Source organism: Terrapene carolina, unplaced genomic scaffold, assembly GCF_002925995.2.
Source record: "Terrapene carolina triunguis isolate 2854851 unplaced genomic scaffold, T_m_triunguis-2.0 Scaffold68, whole genome shotgun sequence".
Lineage (NCBI taxonomy): Eukaryota > Metazoa > Chordata > Testudines > Emydidae > Terrapene > Terrapene triunguis.
In genome coordinates this window covers 63,758,124-63,774,347 of record NW_020664419.1, presented here as the reverse complement: position 1 = coordinate 63,774,347, position 16,224 = coordinate 63,758,124, and the positions used below count along the sequence as shown (strand labels likewise).

The 16,224-nt window shown below is 42.6% G+C and overlaps 1 protein-coding gene across 1 annotated transcript in view; it reads left to right on the top strand.

Annotated features, from left to right (window-relative positions):
• The window catches only part of OSBPL8 (oxysterol binding protein like 8), a 189,228-nt gene that overhangs the window by 80,748 nt on the left and 92,256 nt on the right, over positions 1-16,224 (top strand). The window contains exons 3-4 of the mRNA XM_026648813.2: positions 3,061-3,097; positions 10,727-10,864. Coding sequence (XP_026504598.1) covers positions 3,061-3,097; positions 10,727-10,864 — 175 coding nt within the window. The remainder of the gene's footprint in view (positions 1-3,060; positions 3,098-10,726; positions 10,865-16,224) is intronic.

The window sequence follows — 16,224 nt, the reverse complement described above, 5'->3', positions numbered from 1 at the left end:
CTGCGCAGCTGGAGCAGGGTGTTGGCGCCCACGGCTGGGGATCAGTGCCCACGGCCAGAGCCCAGAGCTGGGGGCAGGAGCTGCACGGCTGGGGGTGGGGCCAGTGCCTGCGCTCGGAGCAGGAGCTGCATGGCCGGGGCAGGGAGTTGAAGCCCAGGGACAGTGCCCACCACCACGAGGCTGAAGCTAGCACCCGCTGCCACATGCGTGGGGATCAGCGCATGCCTGGGGCCAGGGATCGGCGTGGGGCTAGGGCCAGTGCTTGCTGCCATGCGCCCACGGATTGGCGCCCACTGCCACATGGCTGGGACTATGAGTCAGCGGCCAGGGTCAGCGGCCAGGACTGGGGATCGGAGCACGTGACTGGGGGTTGGTGCCTGGAGCCAGCAGCTGCCGCTGGGGCCAGCACCCAGGGCCTGGGGCCAGCACTGTGTGACCAGAGACGGGGATTGGAGCCTGCTGCTGCGTGGCCAGGGATTGGAGCCTGAACTGAAGCCCATGGCCAAAGTCCAGGGCTGTGTGGCCAGAGCTGGGGGTCAGTGCCTGAAACCCTGCAGCCGGAGCCGGGTGTTGGCACCTGAACCCCCATGGCTGGAGCCCTAGTCTGCGCAACCAGGCTCCCTAAATCCCGCCTCTGGAGCCTGCCTCCCAACCACCCCAGGACTGAAGCCAGAGCCTCATGGCCCTCCCACGCCGGTAGAGAACTCCCTGTACTCCTGCAGCATTGTACCCCGCCTGTCTCCAGGGGCCGTGCAGGGCTGCGCATCCAGGAGGAACAGAGAAGGAAGTGGGAGGAGCAGAACCTTTGCCTCCCCCACCATCATCGCTCAGGAAGCTGTCATGGCTGCATGGAAACCCCCTGGTTGCTGTATTTGAGAAACGCTGATTGATTAGGAAGCTTAAATTGCAGAACCCTCTCATCCCTGTATGCTTGTTCATTAATACTTTGTTTCCCATCTCTCCCAACTCCTGCTTTTGCTTTAAAGCTCTTACTATGAACTGGCAGATGTAGCAGAGTGGTGCAGATCAGGAAAGGCTTGGTGTTCTGACTCATTATCACACTGAATTAATTCTTACACCGTTGTTCTATTACTGCATGCCTCTCTGCTGTTTTGTTGCTCTTGGAACTTTCTCAAATCTAAAAACAGTAAGGTAATATAATCCCATTTGCGATAACATGTATTATGTTCCCATTTTAAGTATGCTATCGTACTGTATTATGCAGTTAAAGAGAAACCAACTTGATATATGTCCAGTTTTTTTAAACATGAGTTTGATACTACTTTAGTCCCCAAGTTTCCTTTAACTTCTGGGGGTTTTGCAATCACATTCCCCTATTTAAAAACATGTTCTTTCTCTCACCTGATACTCTGTGAAAGATCCAGGCAAACAGAGTGAAACTAACTAGCTGACTAAACAGGAGAAACTGAAATGGACTATACAGAATGTGCTTCCAAATGCGCCCAGTAAACAAAGTGAAAAATTTGAAGTTTTCTTTTTTTACTGATCTTGTTACAATAGTAACAACATTTTCAGACTGAACTGAGTATTAACCTCTCCAGGGCAGCCAAGTGGCACAGGAACCCCCATCGCTAAATAGGGACATGGCCATGTTCTCCAGGAGGCAAGAGACTCCTTCTGATACACCTCACAGAGTTGGGAGCCTCGGGGGGTGACATGGGCTCATGTTTGCTGACATGGGCTCATGTTTGCTGACATGGAGGCAAACTTGACACCTTTTTTAAAATATGGCTAGGGTTTGCCATCTCAGTGAACACTGGGTAGGGTTTTGGTTGGGCTTTCCAAAGCACTGGATTTTATACTTTTTTTTTTTTTTTTAAATAAAGTTAGTCAGATGTGCAACAGTCCTGTTTAAATCTCTCTCTCTCTCTCTCACACTCACACTCACACTCACACTCACACTCACACTCACACTCACACTCACACTCACCTAGACTAGGAAAGAGCTAAAATTGAAAAGATAAACTATAGCTTAGCAGAGGAGCAATTGGGGATATTTTTTCCCCAGTAGTGGGCATGTCACAATGCTTGTTTTATCCTTTGATCCCAACATTTATGTCTCTTTTAAAATGGTAAGCACTTGGGGGCAGGGATGGATCATATCTTATATCTGTACAGCCCCCAGCCCAAGTGGTCCTGATCCTGACTGGAGCTTTGGATACTAATGGAATATAAATGATTAATAATACAAGTTAAATTACCTCCCATCCCAAAAAAGGTGAGGTGGGGTGGGCTGTTACTTTATAAGTACTCCATCCTCCTGCAATGATTACAACTATATATAGTTCAGTGGAGACATAGGTGGGGGAAATTTGTGATACAGCTTACAGTTCTTTGGAGATGCACGAACACAATGCTTCTTGTTTAACTCTTCAGTTTCCATTGTTTGTCTTGTTTCCTACACAGGAAAAATATGTTGTGTGATGGGTAGCTGTACTTAATGAACTAAAACACTGAGGCTTCTAAAATAATTATTTTGCATAAATGGTTCTGCTTGGCTGCATCATACTAGTGGATGCTGCACATTTAATGCGCTTTTAGGAATGTTTCTGTTTACATGTACCATTTGAGAGAAACGATTTTTTCTTTTAGATGGATTGTCCTAGAATCCTAACTCTTTCATAGGACATTGTGGTTTTCTGAAACTGATTTAATTACAGATCTTGAGACATGTTCTGTTGTAATGAGTTTTGTGAACACTAAATTTCTGAACATCTTTCGGAAGACCTACTTTTGTCTATCTAAAAAGGGATATTAGCTGCTCACTAACTGTATCTAAGCTAATAATGGCTTCCTATAAGCATATTTGTCAGTTTTGTTGCTTCAACGTTGTTTTGTTTCTGAACTGTTAAGTCCTTTTGAAGTCTTCCCTTAATATTGATGTGCATGTTGTATTTTAGTGATAAACTAACTCTGTTTTCATTGTGCTTCCTCTTTCCTTTTGCTCCTGTTGCTGACGTCTCTGCACATTTTGCTTCTTCCTGGCCTGGACTTTTTTTGTTCGCTGTTCTTCGTTCTCCAATTGCATTGCACATGCAGAATCATGGTGAGATCAAAGACTCTCATGGACCATCAAGTAAGTGACTGACCTCTTCTATTGGATGTTTGGGCATATTAGTCAAGGTCACCATCTTCTTGCGTGAGCACATGGGCCAGTGGACATAACACTAGGGTTTCATGTGTGTCATGACCTAATTGAAGAACTGAGATAACAAGGACAACAACTGTTAGAGAAATACTTTATTCTGCTTGTTGGTCTTGTCCGTAGGTGTTTGTTAAATTTAAAAAACCAACCATAATTCATAGGACGTGTTGTTCTTCTTCAGTCATGGCTAGAAAAATATGAATCCTTTTAACACTCCACTTGGAGTTCTGAAGTTAAAATGGAAATATTTATCACTTTAAAAGAAAGGGCTGTCTTTTCGCTCTGTTTATACAGTGCCTAACACAGCTGGGCTCTAATCAGAGTTGGGGCCTCCAAGTGCTACTGTAATATAAACAATAAATAGGACACAGAAAATAGTGGTTTGACAGGTAGAAGCAGCTTCTTTTATTTGGAGCTTAGGGCAGTGTTTGCTTTCAGTACCTTGTTGTCCAATTAGTTTTAATAAAAAGCCCTCTCACATACTGAAGTGTGAATAAAAAGAGGTATCCCAACATGCAAGGGAGACTAGTTTGGATGCATTTTTACTAAAATACCATTTAATAAAAAGGCAGTGACCTATGGGAATGCTACTATTAGAAACTTTTCAAATCCGTTTGGGGTTTTGTATATTGCTTTTTTCTTGAAAAAGTGAAATGAAGTAAGTTACCTATAGCTGAAAACGATTTACAAATACTGTTATGTTCAGTCACGTGCAGATGGGTAGGTCAGTTTGAATTTAGTTTAAGGTGTTAGACGTACTTTCTTTTTTTGGTGGTGTCACCTTTCTGTCCCTCACAGAATTTTCTTCTTAGTTCTTGTAGCAGCACCAGCTCACCATTCTGGTCATGGGCTAACTGCTGCCCCAGTTTCTCTTCATTCAGTCTGGCTCTCCCAATTTTGTAGCCTGGTTTAGTTGCTGTGGTGATTTGGCCCGCCGGCTAAATCACTAATGAAAAATTTCATTCTTTCCAGAGTATCCAAGTCAAAATAAACACAAACCAAAATCTTCAGCCAGTCTCAAGCTAGGGCTGCCCCTCCTTCCTAAAGGTCAGTCTTCTCAACTGATCTTTTCCGGGGCTTTTTTGAGTCTTGCCTTGCTGTCTACCAACAGCAACTCCCAGGGCTTTCTACCAGGATTCACCATTCTCTGTCTTGAGTCTCTCCCCTGGCTTCTGCTTTCTCTCCATCCCACAATGCCTGCTTGTCATAGGACTTTGCTTATTTTGTCCAGGGGTGGGGGAATGCAAGCTAAGTATGACACAGATGGGTTGGACCCGTATGATTCATAGATTCCAAGGGCAGGAAAGGCCATTGTGATCATCTGGTCTGATCTCCTGTGTGACACTTCGCCAAAATACATTCTATAGCACGTCTTTTAGAAAAACATCCGATCTTGATTTAAAAACTGTCAGAGAGAATCCACCATGACTCTTGGTAAATAAGAGGGCTGAAACTGGCAATGAAAGTTCCCAGCAAAGCTTCCACATGACAGACTGGAGACCTTGAGACTGTTGAATTTGTCTCCTCTAAAGTTTCTGTTTTGAAAAAATATCTTTTGAGCATGAGGTCAGAAGTTTAGATTTTCAAATCTCATGTGAAGTTTCATTGAATGTGCATTGTGAAGAGATTTGGCCAGTTGTGTCATATCCTTTAACCTGAAGTTGAAAAGAGATGTTTATGTTGCAGATGGGGGTTCTGTTTTCTCTTTTGCTTTCAGTGAGAAAAGGTGTTTCATTTCTAAGACTAACTGCCTCAAGGTGTCTGTGGGCCATGTTTTATCATGGCTCTTTGTTGCAAGATGACAGCTCTTCAGTTACATTGCCTTGAAAGGCCTCCACTCCAGAGACCTCTTGTAGAAAAATGGAAGTTGCTAAACCAGAGACTGGAACACTAATTACTTTAGCTCAAATACTTTGGAGAGCCAGTACAAATTTCTTGAATCAGTATACTTTTCCAAGCACTAGTCCAGTTTCAGTGAACACCGAGGGAAAATGAGAGGATTGGGAGCTTGCATGTAGTTCATACAGCAAATTCAATACTGAAGATGAGACAAGTCTCAAATAAAGGGAAATCAGACTCTGAGGCTTGAGTTTGATTATTATAAAGGACTGTTTGGTGGCGCTAAGTACTGGAGGCTTAATCTTTAAAGGACATGTTCTAAGAAGACGCACTTATATTGCTGCTGATTAATGCATTAGGCACTTAAGTAAATTTAAAAAAAAATATTTCAGTTAGGATTCTTGCATTTGAAGCTCTGCCCATTGTAAGTAACAGTGCTGTTACTTATTGAGAGAGGCAATGAAACTGGCAGATATCTTTTTTTTTTTTTTAAATAAATTCAAATGACTGATGTCTTATTAACACTTGTTCTCTGATAGTCTGTTACATCTCTCGTTTTCATTTCCCATCTCATGAGCTACAGACAGTGGTACAAGAGATCTCTTAAAGGGTTTGATTGCATGAGAATTTTATGTATTTTAAATTACAGACTCTGCTTAATATAGGCTGGAACTGGAATGTTGGTTAAATATGGAGGTTTGGGATTCTGATATATTAGTGTTCACAGGAGTGAAGCCTTTTATATATTGAAGCATTACAAACTCCTGTGATGTGATTTCTATTGAATAGCATAGTATCTGGTATTTCTCTTAAATCCCTAGTTCTTGGAGTCTTCTTCACTTTTTTTAATGAAAACTGAGATTCTCATGTAAAGTAAGTTTCTAGCCCTCATAGCTGCAAAGAAGAGCTTGAAAATGTCGAATCCTAAACCCTTAAATACCAGAAGGAAAATAAAAATAACCTAAAATGTAATTTTATTTTTTTTTAAATCTCATCCTAAAAATCTTGTTTTTAAGCCAATCTCATAACTTTCCTTGGGCAGGCTGTCATGCTTTTTTGAGTGCTCAGGGTTGACAATGCTGGAATAGGATTTTATTGGAATCCATTGTGGTATTGAGTTTCCAGTGCATTATATTAAAGATCTCTTACTATATTTTCAATAAGGAAACAAATGAAAAGGTAACTTGCCATTTCAGAAAATTAAAATAGCTTCCACTGCAGAATCTGTGCAAATTTGACATAAAGACTCTTAATTGGTAATTTTTCATTTCAATTCTTCATTTCATATCTTCTGTTATTGACTTGCTATGAACTAGCATCCCAACAGCTGAGCAGAAGCAAGTGTGAGGAAATGGAAAAAGGTAAATAAAAATGTTCTTAAAACAGAGTTGTTGGCCTAGCCTAGTGGTCTTACTGGTGTTGGAATGTTCCCTCATATGGGGATCAGAGCTTAAGACCAGAACTTTGTCTCTTAATCCACATTATACCAGTAACTGATTTTTGTTTCCTTTCCTAGCACTCTTATTCCTTTTTAAACTCAAAATGATTTCTTTGGTTCCAAACATCTTAATGGCCTGTTTTGGGCATTTTTCCATTTACTTACCTTAGTAAATAGCTTTTGAAAATATTCATGTTGATTATTTTTAAATTCTTGCTGTTTCCATTTAAAGTGAACTAGGCTGTTTCTTAAGTGTTTCCAAAAGAGCTTTGTACCAATTAGGATTCAAAAGATGCTGGGTACTGCCCCTCACAGGGGGCACCCCGCTTACCCCATCTTCCATAGAGCGGGGGGGCATAATTTTACAGAGATGGTCAAGCACTTGATGCTCCCATTGACTTCAGTTGGAATTGTGGATATACAGCACTTCTGAAAGTCAAAGCCTTAATAAAAGCTACAGTAACTCCTCACTTAATGTTGTAGTTATGTTCCTGAAAAACGCGACTTTAAGCGAAACGATGTTAAGTGAATTAATGTAAATGAGGGGATTAGGTTCCAGGGAATTTTTTTTTTCACCAGACAAAAGACTATATATATATATATATATATATATATATATATATATATACACACACACACACACACACACACACACACACACACACACACACTATAAGTTTTAAACAAACAATTTAATACTGGTACACAGTGATTATGATTGTGAAGACTGGTTGAGGTGGAGGATTTAGAGGGTGGGATATTTTCCAGGGAATGCCTGACTGCTAAATGATGAACTAGCAATTGGCTGAGCCCTCAAGGGTTAACTCTCATAGTCTACAAGGCAGCAGGAATGGAGGGAGGGGAGGGAGCATTGCAGACAGACACACACTGTGTGTGTGTGTGAGAGAGATGCACATTTCTCCTTTAAGTACACTGCCTTGTTAATTAGATCAGCCTGCTGAGACCACAGCTGCTGCTGCCAGCAAGCTCCCTCTGTCCTGAGCCCAGTCGTGTGTCCCCCCCCTGCTCTATGGAAGATGGGGTAAGCGGGGTGCAGGAGCGGGGGGAGGGGGACACCCTGACATTAGCCCCCGACTTTCTCCCCTTCCCCCCGCACAGCAAGCAGGAGTCTCGGAGAGCAGCTCTAAGGCAGAGGGCAGGAGCAGCACATGGCAATGTGGGGAGGGACAGCTGCAATTGCTAGCCTGCTGGGCAGCTGCTGTACAGGGAACTTAAAGGAGCGGGGAGCTGATAGGGGTAGCTGATGGGGGGGCTGCCGGTCCACCCTGGTTCCAAGCCCCCACCAGCTAGCTGCAACAGGCTGCTCTTCCTGCAAGCAGTGGACAAAGCAGGTGGCTGCCAAACGATGTTAGATGGGAGCATTGCACAACTTTAAACGAGCATGTTCCCTAATTGATCAGCAACGTAACAACGAAACAACGTTAACCGGGATGACTTTAAGTGAGGAGTTACTGTACTTGTTAAAATAAGCTGAGGCTCCCTTTGATCTTGCATAGCGTAAATGGCTCCACACAGTCATCTGGCGTGCTTACCAGGCACATGCCAAAAGGAGAGCCCATAGCAATTAGGGGGAAGGTTTGGGGGTTTTCTGGAATAGACAAGACAGATGATTCCTAGCTTGTGCTTGCTGTATTACCTGCAATACAGGCAGAAGTGCACCTGCACTGAAAACTTTCCATTCACCTTCTTACTGTTCTGTAACACTATCCTGACAAATACCATTGGAGTTTAACAACTTTGAACTCCTTTCTCTTCTACTGATCACTTTCAGCTTTACAGATTAACTTTTTTTTTTTTTTTTGAAGCGCCCACTCAATTGAAGAGGCTAATGTTAAAGCTTCATAAGTGCAAATACAGTTAAAAGACAAAGTCCTTGACTTGAAGCACTTATAAACTAACTTAAACACACACACTATATCACATAGCAGTTCAAAAGGAATGGTTTGCAAATATTGTTAGCGTGTGTGTGCCATCACTGTTTCAGTATCTTGACTAGGTGAACTTTGCAGTGGTACTACAACACTGTGTGTGTTGGGTACATAGCAAACTTTAAGCTTTCAACAGGGTGGGTGGTGGTAAACTTTTCCTTAAAACATGACTGTTTTTACTAAAGAAAGTACTAAATTCATTGATGTTCTGTGTATTAATGAGCCATGCACTATGAGGAATTAGCATTCTGAGTTACTTGTGACAACTAACCAAGAGTATTCCTCATTGTGTCTTAAATAAAAAGTGAAAAGCAGCAACTACTACATCGATTTTAAAAAAGTTAAGAAAAGTTAAAAATATAATACTGGTAATATAAGTGCCCCAAAAGAGGTTCTTGGTTCAGGTAAACTTACTTTGGCAATACTTTGCGCAGTGTTACTTTGATATTATATATAAATAACCAATTAATACTAAAAACCTGAGTGTCTGTCCTCCTTTGGAGTACATGTGATTTTGATTGATGTGTATACTGGACACACAATTGGAGGCAATTTGGACATTACAATGTCAAAATTGGAGAACTTGAAATGATTTTGCTTCCAGTACGGTAACCAGCAGAGGGCATTATAGTTCTATACATGGTGACTCTCTTCAAATTGTCGGGTACTCCACTGCATGTAATAGCAGAAATGAAATTGCAGCTCCATTGCAACAGTATGAAGGAAGAGATGTGAAAGACGTAAAAGGCATTTTTGGCTGAATCAAATGGCAGGAGAGGGGAATTATCTTTCAGAATTCTAGATTTTAATTGCTTATTTGTTATATACTTCAAAGTTGCTGTTTTAAAACAGATTAAAATATATTTTAAAGAACAGTGTCATAATTTTTTCTTAGGACTGTTCATAATCCACTGAAGCTCTAAAGTGAAATTTTGTTTCCTTTATAGATCTTCTGCACCTTTGCATTTTGCTTCTATGCTGGCTTATAGGATGACTCTGGAGTACTGGCCAGCCAGCACTGATATGTTTCGATCTCTTGAAAAAGCGTTTGATTTTAACCCTACTCTTTCCTCCTTCCCCAGTCAGGAGGAGGGAGAGGAAGTGCTACTTTTTCATCCAACTTTCCTCATCAGCAGGTCACATAAGTGTTTGTACTTTGTCCAGAATAGAGCTATAAAGTGGGGACTACTACTGTCCTTTTACTCTTTATGCTGTCTTCACTGGTCATTGCCACCTTTGTGGAAAAAATAACTTAGTGATGATGATGATAATAATGAAACAAGCCATCAGGCATCTTTGGAATGTCATGTCTGGAAAATTAAACTCCTAACCTGACGTGGTTTAAAAGTACAGTTCAGAGGCCCAGTCTGAAGAGATCTGGAGATCTTAAGGCATGGTGAAGTCTGCAGCCAAGGGGCTCATATCTTCTTATTTTTGCAGCCTGCCATGTGGTGACTTGTTGAATTAGGCATCCTTTGTAATGTCCCAGTTTTCATTTTGGTGTTTTATTTTCCCCCCTCCTTGTTTCATTTGTCATGACTACTCATTCCAATAACACCCACAGTGTGCCAGCCACTGTACTATTACAGAAGAAGGGAACAGTCCCTACCCTGAACAGCTTATAGGTGAATACAAGTAAAGTGGTCGGTGATTACTGGCCACTTATTACTACAGGATTTACTCTATAAAGCTTTTTTAAAAAGATGTTCAGTTTCCCCCTCATCCCTGCCATTGTTTGCAAACCTCATGGAGGAAATTTCTATTTTTATTCACTTCTGCTTTTTAATCTCTCTCATTTTGCTCCTCTGCCCATTCCCTCACCAGAGGGCTACATGCTTGTTATGGTAACGTGCATCCATTGATAGCTTTTAGGAACAAACACATGGTCTTGCAACTGAGACACTTGAGCTGGCGAGCTGCAGCCATGGCCTGTGCCGTACTAAGGATTCCCAAAGACTGAATCCAGAAGGGAAGCTGGATTTCAAGTGGTTCCCCCTCTTCCCCCCCCCCCCCCTTTACCTACAGGAGTGTGTTTTGCAATGGGTTAGTATAGTGGATTCCAGGCCACATAGCTTTCCCAATTCCCAATACTCTTTTCCTCTGCTGTATACTTCACTCTCCCAGACCATTGTCTATTCCCAACCAAATCGCTGGTTGGGAAATTCCTTAGCCTGTTCAAGAGGAAAGCGCACGTGTGGGTTAGAAAATGAAGGTCCCAAGGATTTAATCTGAAGGGCAAATTTTTAGTAATTAAAGATTATTTAATTGCTGTCATTTATTTCTTTGTCATGCATAGATTTCTATAGTTGCGTGACCATCCTTTTTGTGTTCCAGCTGTGGTAACAAACAGTGATGAATCACACCTTCTGACTCCAGGAAAGATGAGCCAGCGCCAGGGGAAAGAAGCACATCTCACTCCAACCAAAGATCTACTCCAGCCGACGCTCAGTCCAGGAACTGTCCACAGCCATGGTAAGAGACTTTTACTTCTATTACTGAAGGGTTTAAAATATTCCAAACTTGGTAGTTGTTACCTATTCCAACCCAAGCATCAAACGTTAGTTCAGTTCTTGACAAAATATTGCTTTTAAAACTGAGGTTTCAGAAAAAGGAAACTTGTCTAAGTACCCTCTGGTGTAAAAGCTTCCAATATAATTAACTTAAATTTATTCTGTTAGCCAAAGCATATTGTATGGAATTCTTCATACCACTAAAGTAAAAGTTGTTAATTGCACAACAGAAGAGGATTAAAGCATAGCTCATGGCACTGTTTTACATAAAGTACACATTATGACTTGTGGAGAAATATTCCATATTGTGACCGTGAATAAAGGTGACCGCATATAATCTTGTAACTGCTATTTATGTCACATCTAAGCATTTTATGCAAGACTGTTTATACAATACGTTTGTAAAAGTACTTCAAGAAAATATAACTTGATGCAGAGAGGTTTATTCATCATCAATTATACTGAGTGGCATGGCAGAATGTAGGACTGTTCTTGAAAAATCTAGTATATGGATGTGGTTATATGGATGTGGTTATTTTTATTTGTGTGATAAGATATTTACACTTGTTACTTAATACACAATGGGATGTCCTATGCCAGCTCAAATGATGTATTTAATCTTATTTTCCAGCAGATGGAAACATGAAACATCCCAAGCATTTCAACTAAACCACACTGTTTTTAGGTAAAATATAAAACCGATCTATTAACTACAGAAAAATAGATTATAAGTGGTAGACATAAGAGTTCAGAGCTAGTTACCAAAGAAAATAAAAGATAAGCGCACAATCTAAATCTTAACCTTATTGCACTAGGCAGTATTTAGATTAAGCAGTTTTCTCACCCCCCTGGATGTTGAAATTCTTAATACACAGGCCTGTCTTAAGCATGGACCAGTCTTCTCAGTTGAAGTTTTTGTCTTCTCCGTGTTCTTGTTGCTTCCGGCGTAGGTGGGGAAGAAGAAAGGTGAAGGCATGCTGCCATTGTTCCCTATTTTATATCCTTAGTCCATTTGCCTAGAAGACACTTGCCCAGACATGTCCTGGCAGATTTTGCTGAGTCACTGGGTTGGGCAGTCCCCCTGGAGTGGTCTTGTGCAACTGTGTCATGGGGTCAAGCAGTTCCCATTGTGTGGTGCTTGCACAACTGTCATTGAATTGTAAATCCCTTGATTACAGTTCCCCTGCTGATTGATGGTCGTTGAACACCCTCCTGGGTGGGGGTCCTTTCTGTGCCACTAGCAAATTTACAACATATTTTAGTAACAACCATACAGCAAAATCTCATAACATACACACTAACAATATACATATTTGGATGGAACAATGGGGTTCAGCAGATCATGACCTTTCATATGATACCTTACATGGCATGCTTTGTATGAAATATCACAACCACATATGAATGATGAACATGGAGGTTACAGGGTGCCGTTTTGAGGTATAGTGTGTTACACATACCTGCCCACAGACAGGTTTCAGGCAATGAACGCCATCATATCTCACATCATGAACCACCCGTATGTACCGCTCAAGACATGCCTGTCTCTTCTGGGCCACATAGCTATGTTACCCCTTTCCACTAGACTTCATCTTTACTGCCTCCAGATGTGGCTCCATTCCGTTTACTCGCCAAGCCATCACTCTTTGGATCTCAGGCTGAAGATTCTGGTACTGTTGTCCCTACTACGGTGGATCGCACACCCCCCCCCTCACCCCACTCCCCTGGTCTTGTACTGCTGGGGGTTCCCTTTCTTCCCTCCTTTCAAAGCAAAATTATCGTCACCGATGCTTCCCTAATAGGCTAGGGAGCCCATATGGACAACCGCACAGAACAAGGCACGTGGACATCTCTCGAGTCCAGGATGCACATCAACATCCTGGAACTTGGAGCAGTGCAAAGGGCGTGCAAACCATTTCTCCCACTCTTTCAATTTCATCATGTCAGCCAATACCACCACCAGTTTTCTATATCAACAAATAAGAGGGAGCGAGAACCCCCGCTCTCTGCACAGAAGTGGTCAAGCTCTGGAACAGGTGCATCACACATCAAATTGCCCTATCTGTAACTTACCTCTGGGAACACAGAATGTGCTCACGGACTTGCTCAGTAGACACTTTGCAAGTGACCATGAATGGGAGCTTCACAATATGGTGCTATGCAATATCTTCAAACAATGGAGAGTCCCTGCCACAGACCTATTCACTTTTCAGACCAACAACAAATGCACCACGTATTGCTCCAGAGAAGGCATCGTCTGTCGCTCCCCAGGTGATGCTCTCCTACTCTTGTGGTCAGACCAATTCAGCTACGCATTTCTTCCACTGCCACTCCTACCTCAACTTCTCCTCAAAATCCAATGAGACAGGGTGATGGTCATCCTCAGGGCCCCTTTTCGGCCCAAACAGTTCTGGTTCCCCAATTGCCTCCACATGTCCTCTTGTTCCGATTCCCATCCTGAACTTTCCTGATCTCCTCACCCAACTTGGTGGCACCCAGTCCACATCTGCTCCATCTCAGGAAGTGGTAATTCGATAGGCATCTACTCTAGAATGAGCATGCTCCTCGGCTGTACAAGACATTCTCTCTAGCAGCAGGAAGGACTCCATTAGACAATGCTACCTGGCTAAGTGGAGGTGCTTTTCCTCTTGGGCCCAACTTAAAGGAGTTCCACCAGAAGAGGTGGAAATCCCCTGATTCTAGACTACATTCTATCCCTGAAGTCATTGGGTCTCCCCTCAGCACGTTGACTGACCACTTGAATGCAATTAGCACATTCTGTCCACCAGTGTAGCGGGCTTATTTCTTTTTACACACCCTAGATTTTGGAAGGGCCTACTCAGAACCTTCCCTCTTCACCAAATGGTCGCATCTCAATGGGACTTGAATTTGGTATTCTCCGTTTGAATGACACCCCCCCTCCCCCGCCGTCACTGGCAATCTCCTCCTTGTCCCTCCTTCCCATGAAAGTTGCCTTCCTGGTAGCTATCACTGCAGTGAGGAGAGTCGGTGAACTCTGTGCTATGATGGCGGACCCGCCATTCACAGTATTCCACAAGGAGAAAATCTCCTCATGTCTACACCCTAAATTTCTACCAAGGTGATAACCCAGGTTAACTAAGCTATTCACTTACAGGTTTTCTTTCCAAAACCACATGCCTCCACACAAGAATGTCGGCTCCATTCCCTCAATGTCAGGCATGTGCTGACCTTCTACCTGCAGAGAACGAAACCTATCAAAGTCCCGTCGACTATTCATTGCAATAGCTGAGAGACTCTGAGGACAGGCCAGCTCCACCCAGAGACTCTCTCCAGGTGGATTTCTGACTGCATCAAACTCTGCTACCAGCTGTTGGACCTACCTCCCCATGCAGGGATACAGACTCACTCCCTTAGAGCGCAAGCTACCATCATGGCTTCTCTCCAGGGCATCTCTCTCATAGACATAAGTAAAGCAGCCACGTGGAATTTGGTGCACATCTTCATGACACTTTATGCCCTGGTGCGAGACTTGGCAGTGGATTCTTCATTTGCTTCAGCTGGTAACGAAAGATAGGAAGGCATAGTTGCTCAGTGCCTACTTTGCTTCAGTCTTCTCACAAAAAAGAACATGTGACCAGATGACTAGCAAAGTTACCATAGACAATAAAGGGGAAAAGATGCAGATCAGGATAAGTAAAGAAGGTGCAAGATCTTCTCACCAATTTGAATGAATTCAAATCAGTGGGGCCAGATGCTATTCACCCGGGGGTACTGGAGGAATTAGCTGAAGAAATCGCAGAACCACTAGCAATAATATTTACAAACTCATGGATGACAGGAGAGGTACCGGAAGACTGGAGAAGGGCTAACATAGTGCCCATCTTTAAAAAGGGGAGAAAGGAGGAGCCGGGAGACTATAGACCAGTCAGCCTGACTTTGATACCTGGGAAGCTACTAGAGCAATGTATAAAACATTGTTTGTGAATACTTGGAGGATGAAGGGGTAATCACTAGCAGCCAGCATGGATTTACCAAGAACAAATCATGCCAAACCAGTTTGATTTCCTTCTTTGACAGGGTAACTGATTTGGTGGATAGGGGGAATGCGGTGGACACAATATACCTGGACTTCAGCAAGGCTTTTGACACAGTCCCATATGACATTCTGATAAGTAAGCTGAAGAAATGCAGGCTTGACAGAACTACCATTAAGTGGATCCATAATTCATTAAATAACCATAAATAAAGAGTAACTATTAATGGAATGATGTTGGATTGGAGGGAGGTCTCAAGTGGGGTTCCACAGGAATCTGTTCTGGGTCAAGTGTTGTTTAACATCTTTATTAATGACCTAGATGTAGGAATAGAGAGAATACTGATCAAATTTGCAGATGACACAAAGCTAATGGGGTTTGCCAGTACTTTGGAGGATAGAGCTAAAATTCAGAGGGCTCTTGATAAATTGGAGAACTGAGCTATAGATAAATGTCAGGTGCTACACTTAAGGAAGAAAAAACAAATGCACAAATACAGAATAGGGGAAAACTGGGTTGGCAGCAGCACTGCTGAGAAGGATCTGGGAGTTGTGATGGATCACAGCCTCAACATGAGTCAGCTGTTGCAAAAAAAGCAAATGCAATTTTAGGTTGCATTAACAGAGGCATAGCATGCAAGTCACGGGAGGTGATAGTACCACTCTACTTGGCACTGGTTAGGCCTCAGCTGTTTGGACTCACGGCTGGACTCAGCAGTACTGTGTCCAGTTTTGGTCATCAGTGTATAGAAAGGCTGTAGAGAAACTGGAAAGGATCCAGGGGCGAACAACAAAGAATATCAAAGGGATGGAATACAAGCCATACAAACAAAGGCTGAAGGAACTGGGTATATTTAGTTTGGAAAAGAGGAGATTAAGGGGGGGGCGGGTATGAGAGTGGCCTTCAAATATTTGAAAGGCTGCCATAAAAAAGATGGAGAAAAGTTCTTCTCTTGCCACAGTGGGCAGGACAAGAGGCAATGGGTTCAAACTACTGCATAGCAGATTTAGATTAAATCTTAGGAAAAAGAAGAGTAGGACAATGGAACAGACTGCCTTACGAGGTTGTGGAAACTTCTTCAGTGGAGGTTTACAAAAGGAGGCTGGATAGTCATCTGTCTTGGATGGTTTAGACACAACAAATCCTGCATTTTGAGAGGGAGTTAGATTAGATGATCCTTGCAGTCCCTTTTAACCCTATGATTCTATTTTGCACGGTAGTCCTCTGCACGACCCTTCCATCATCATCCTCGCACCCTCCACCAACTTAGGTACTGCTTGTCAATCTCCATAAGTGGAAGACAATA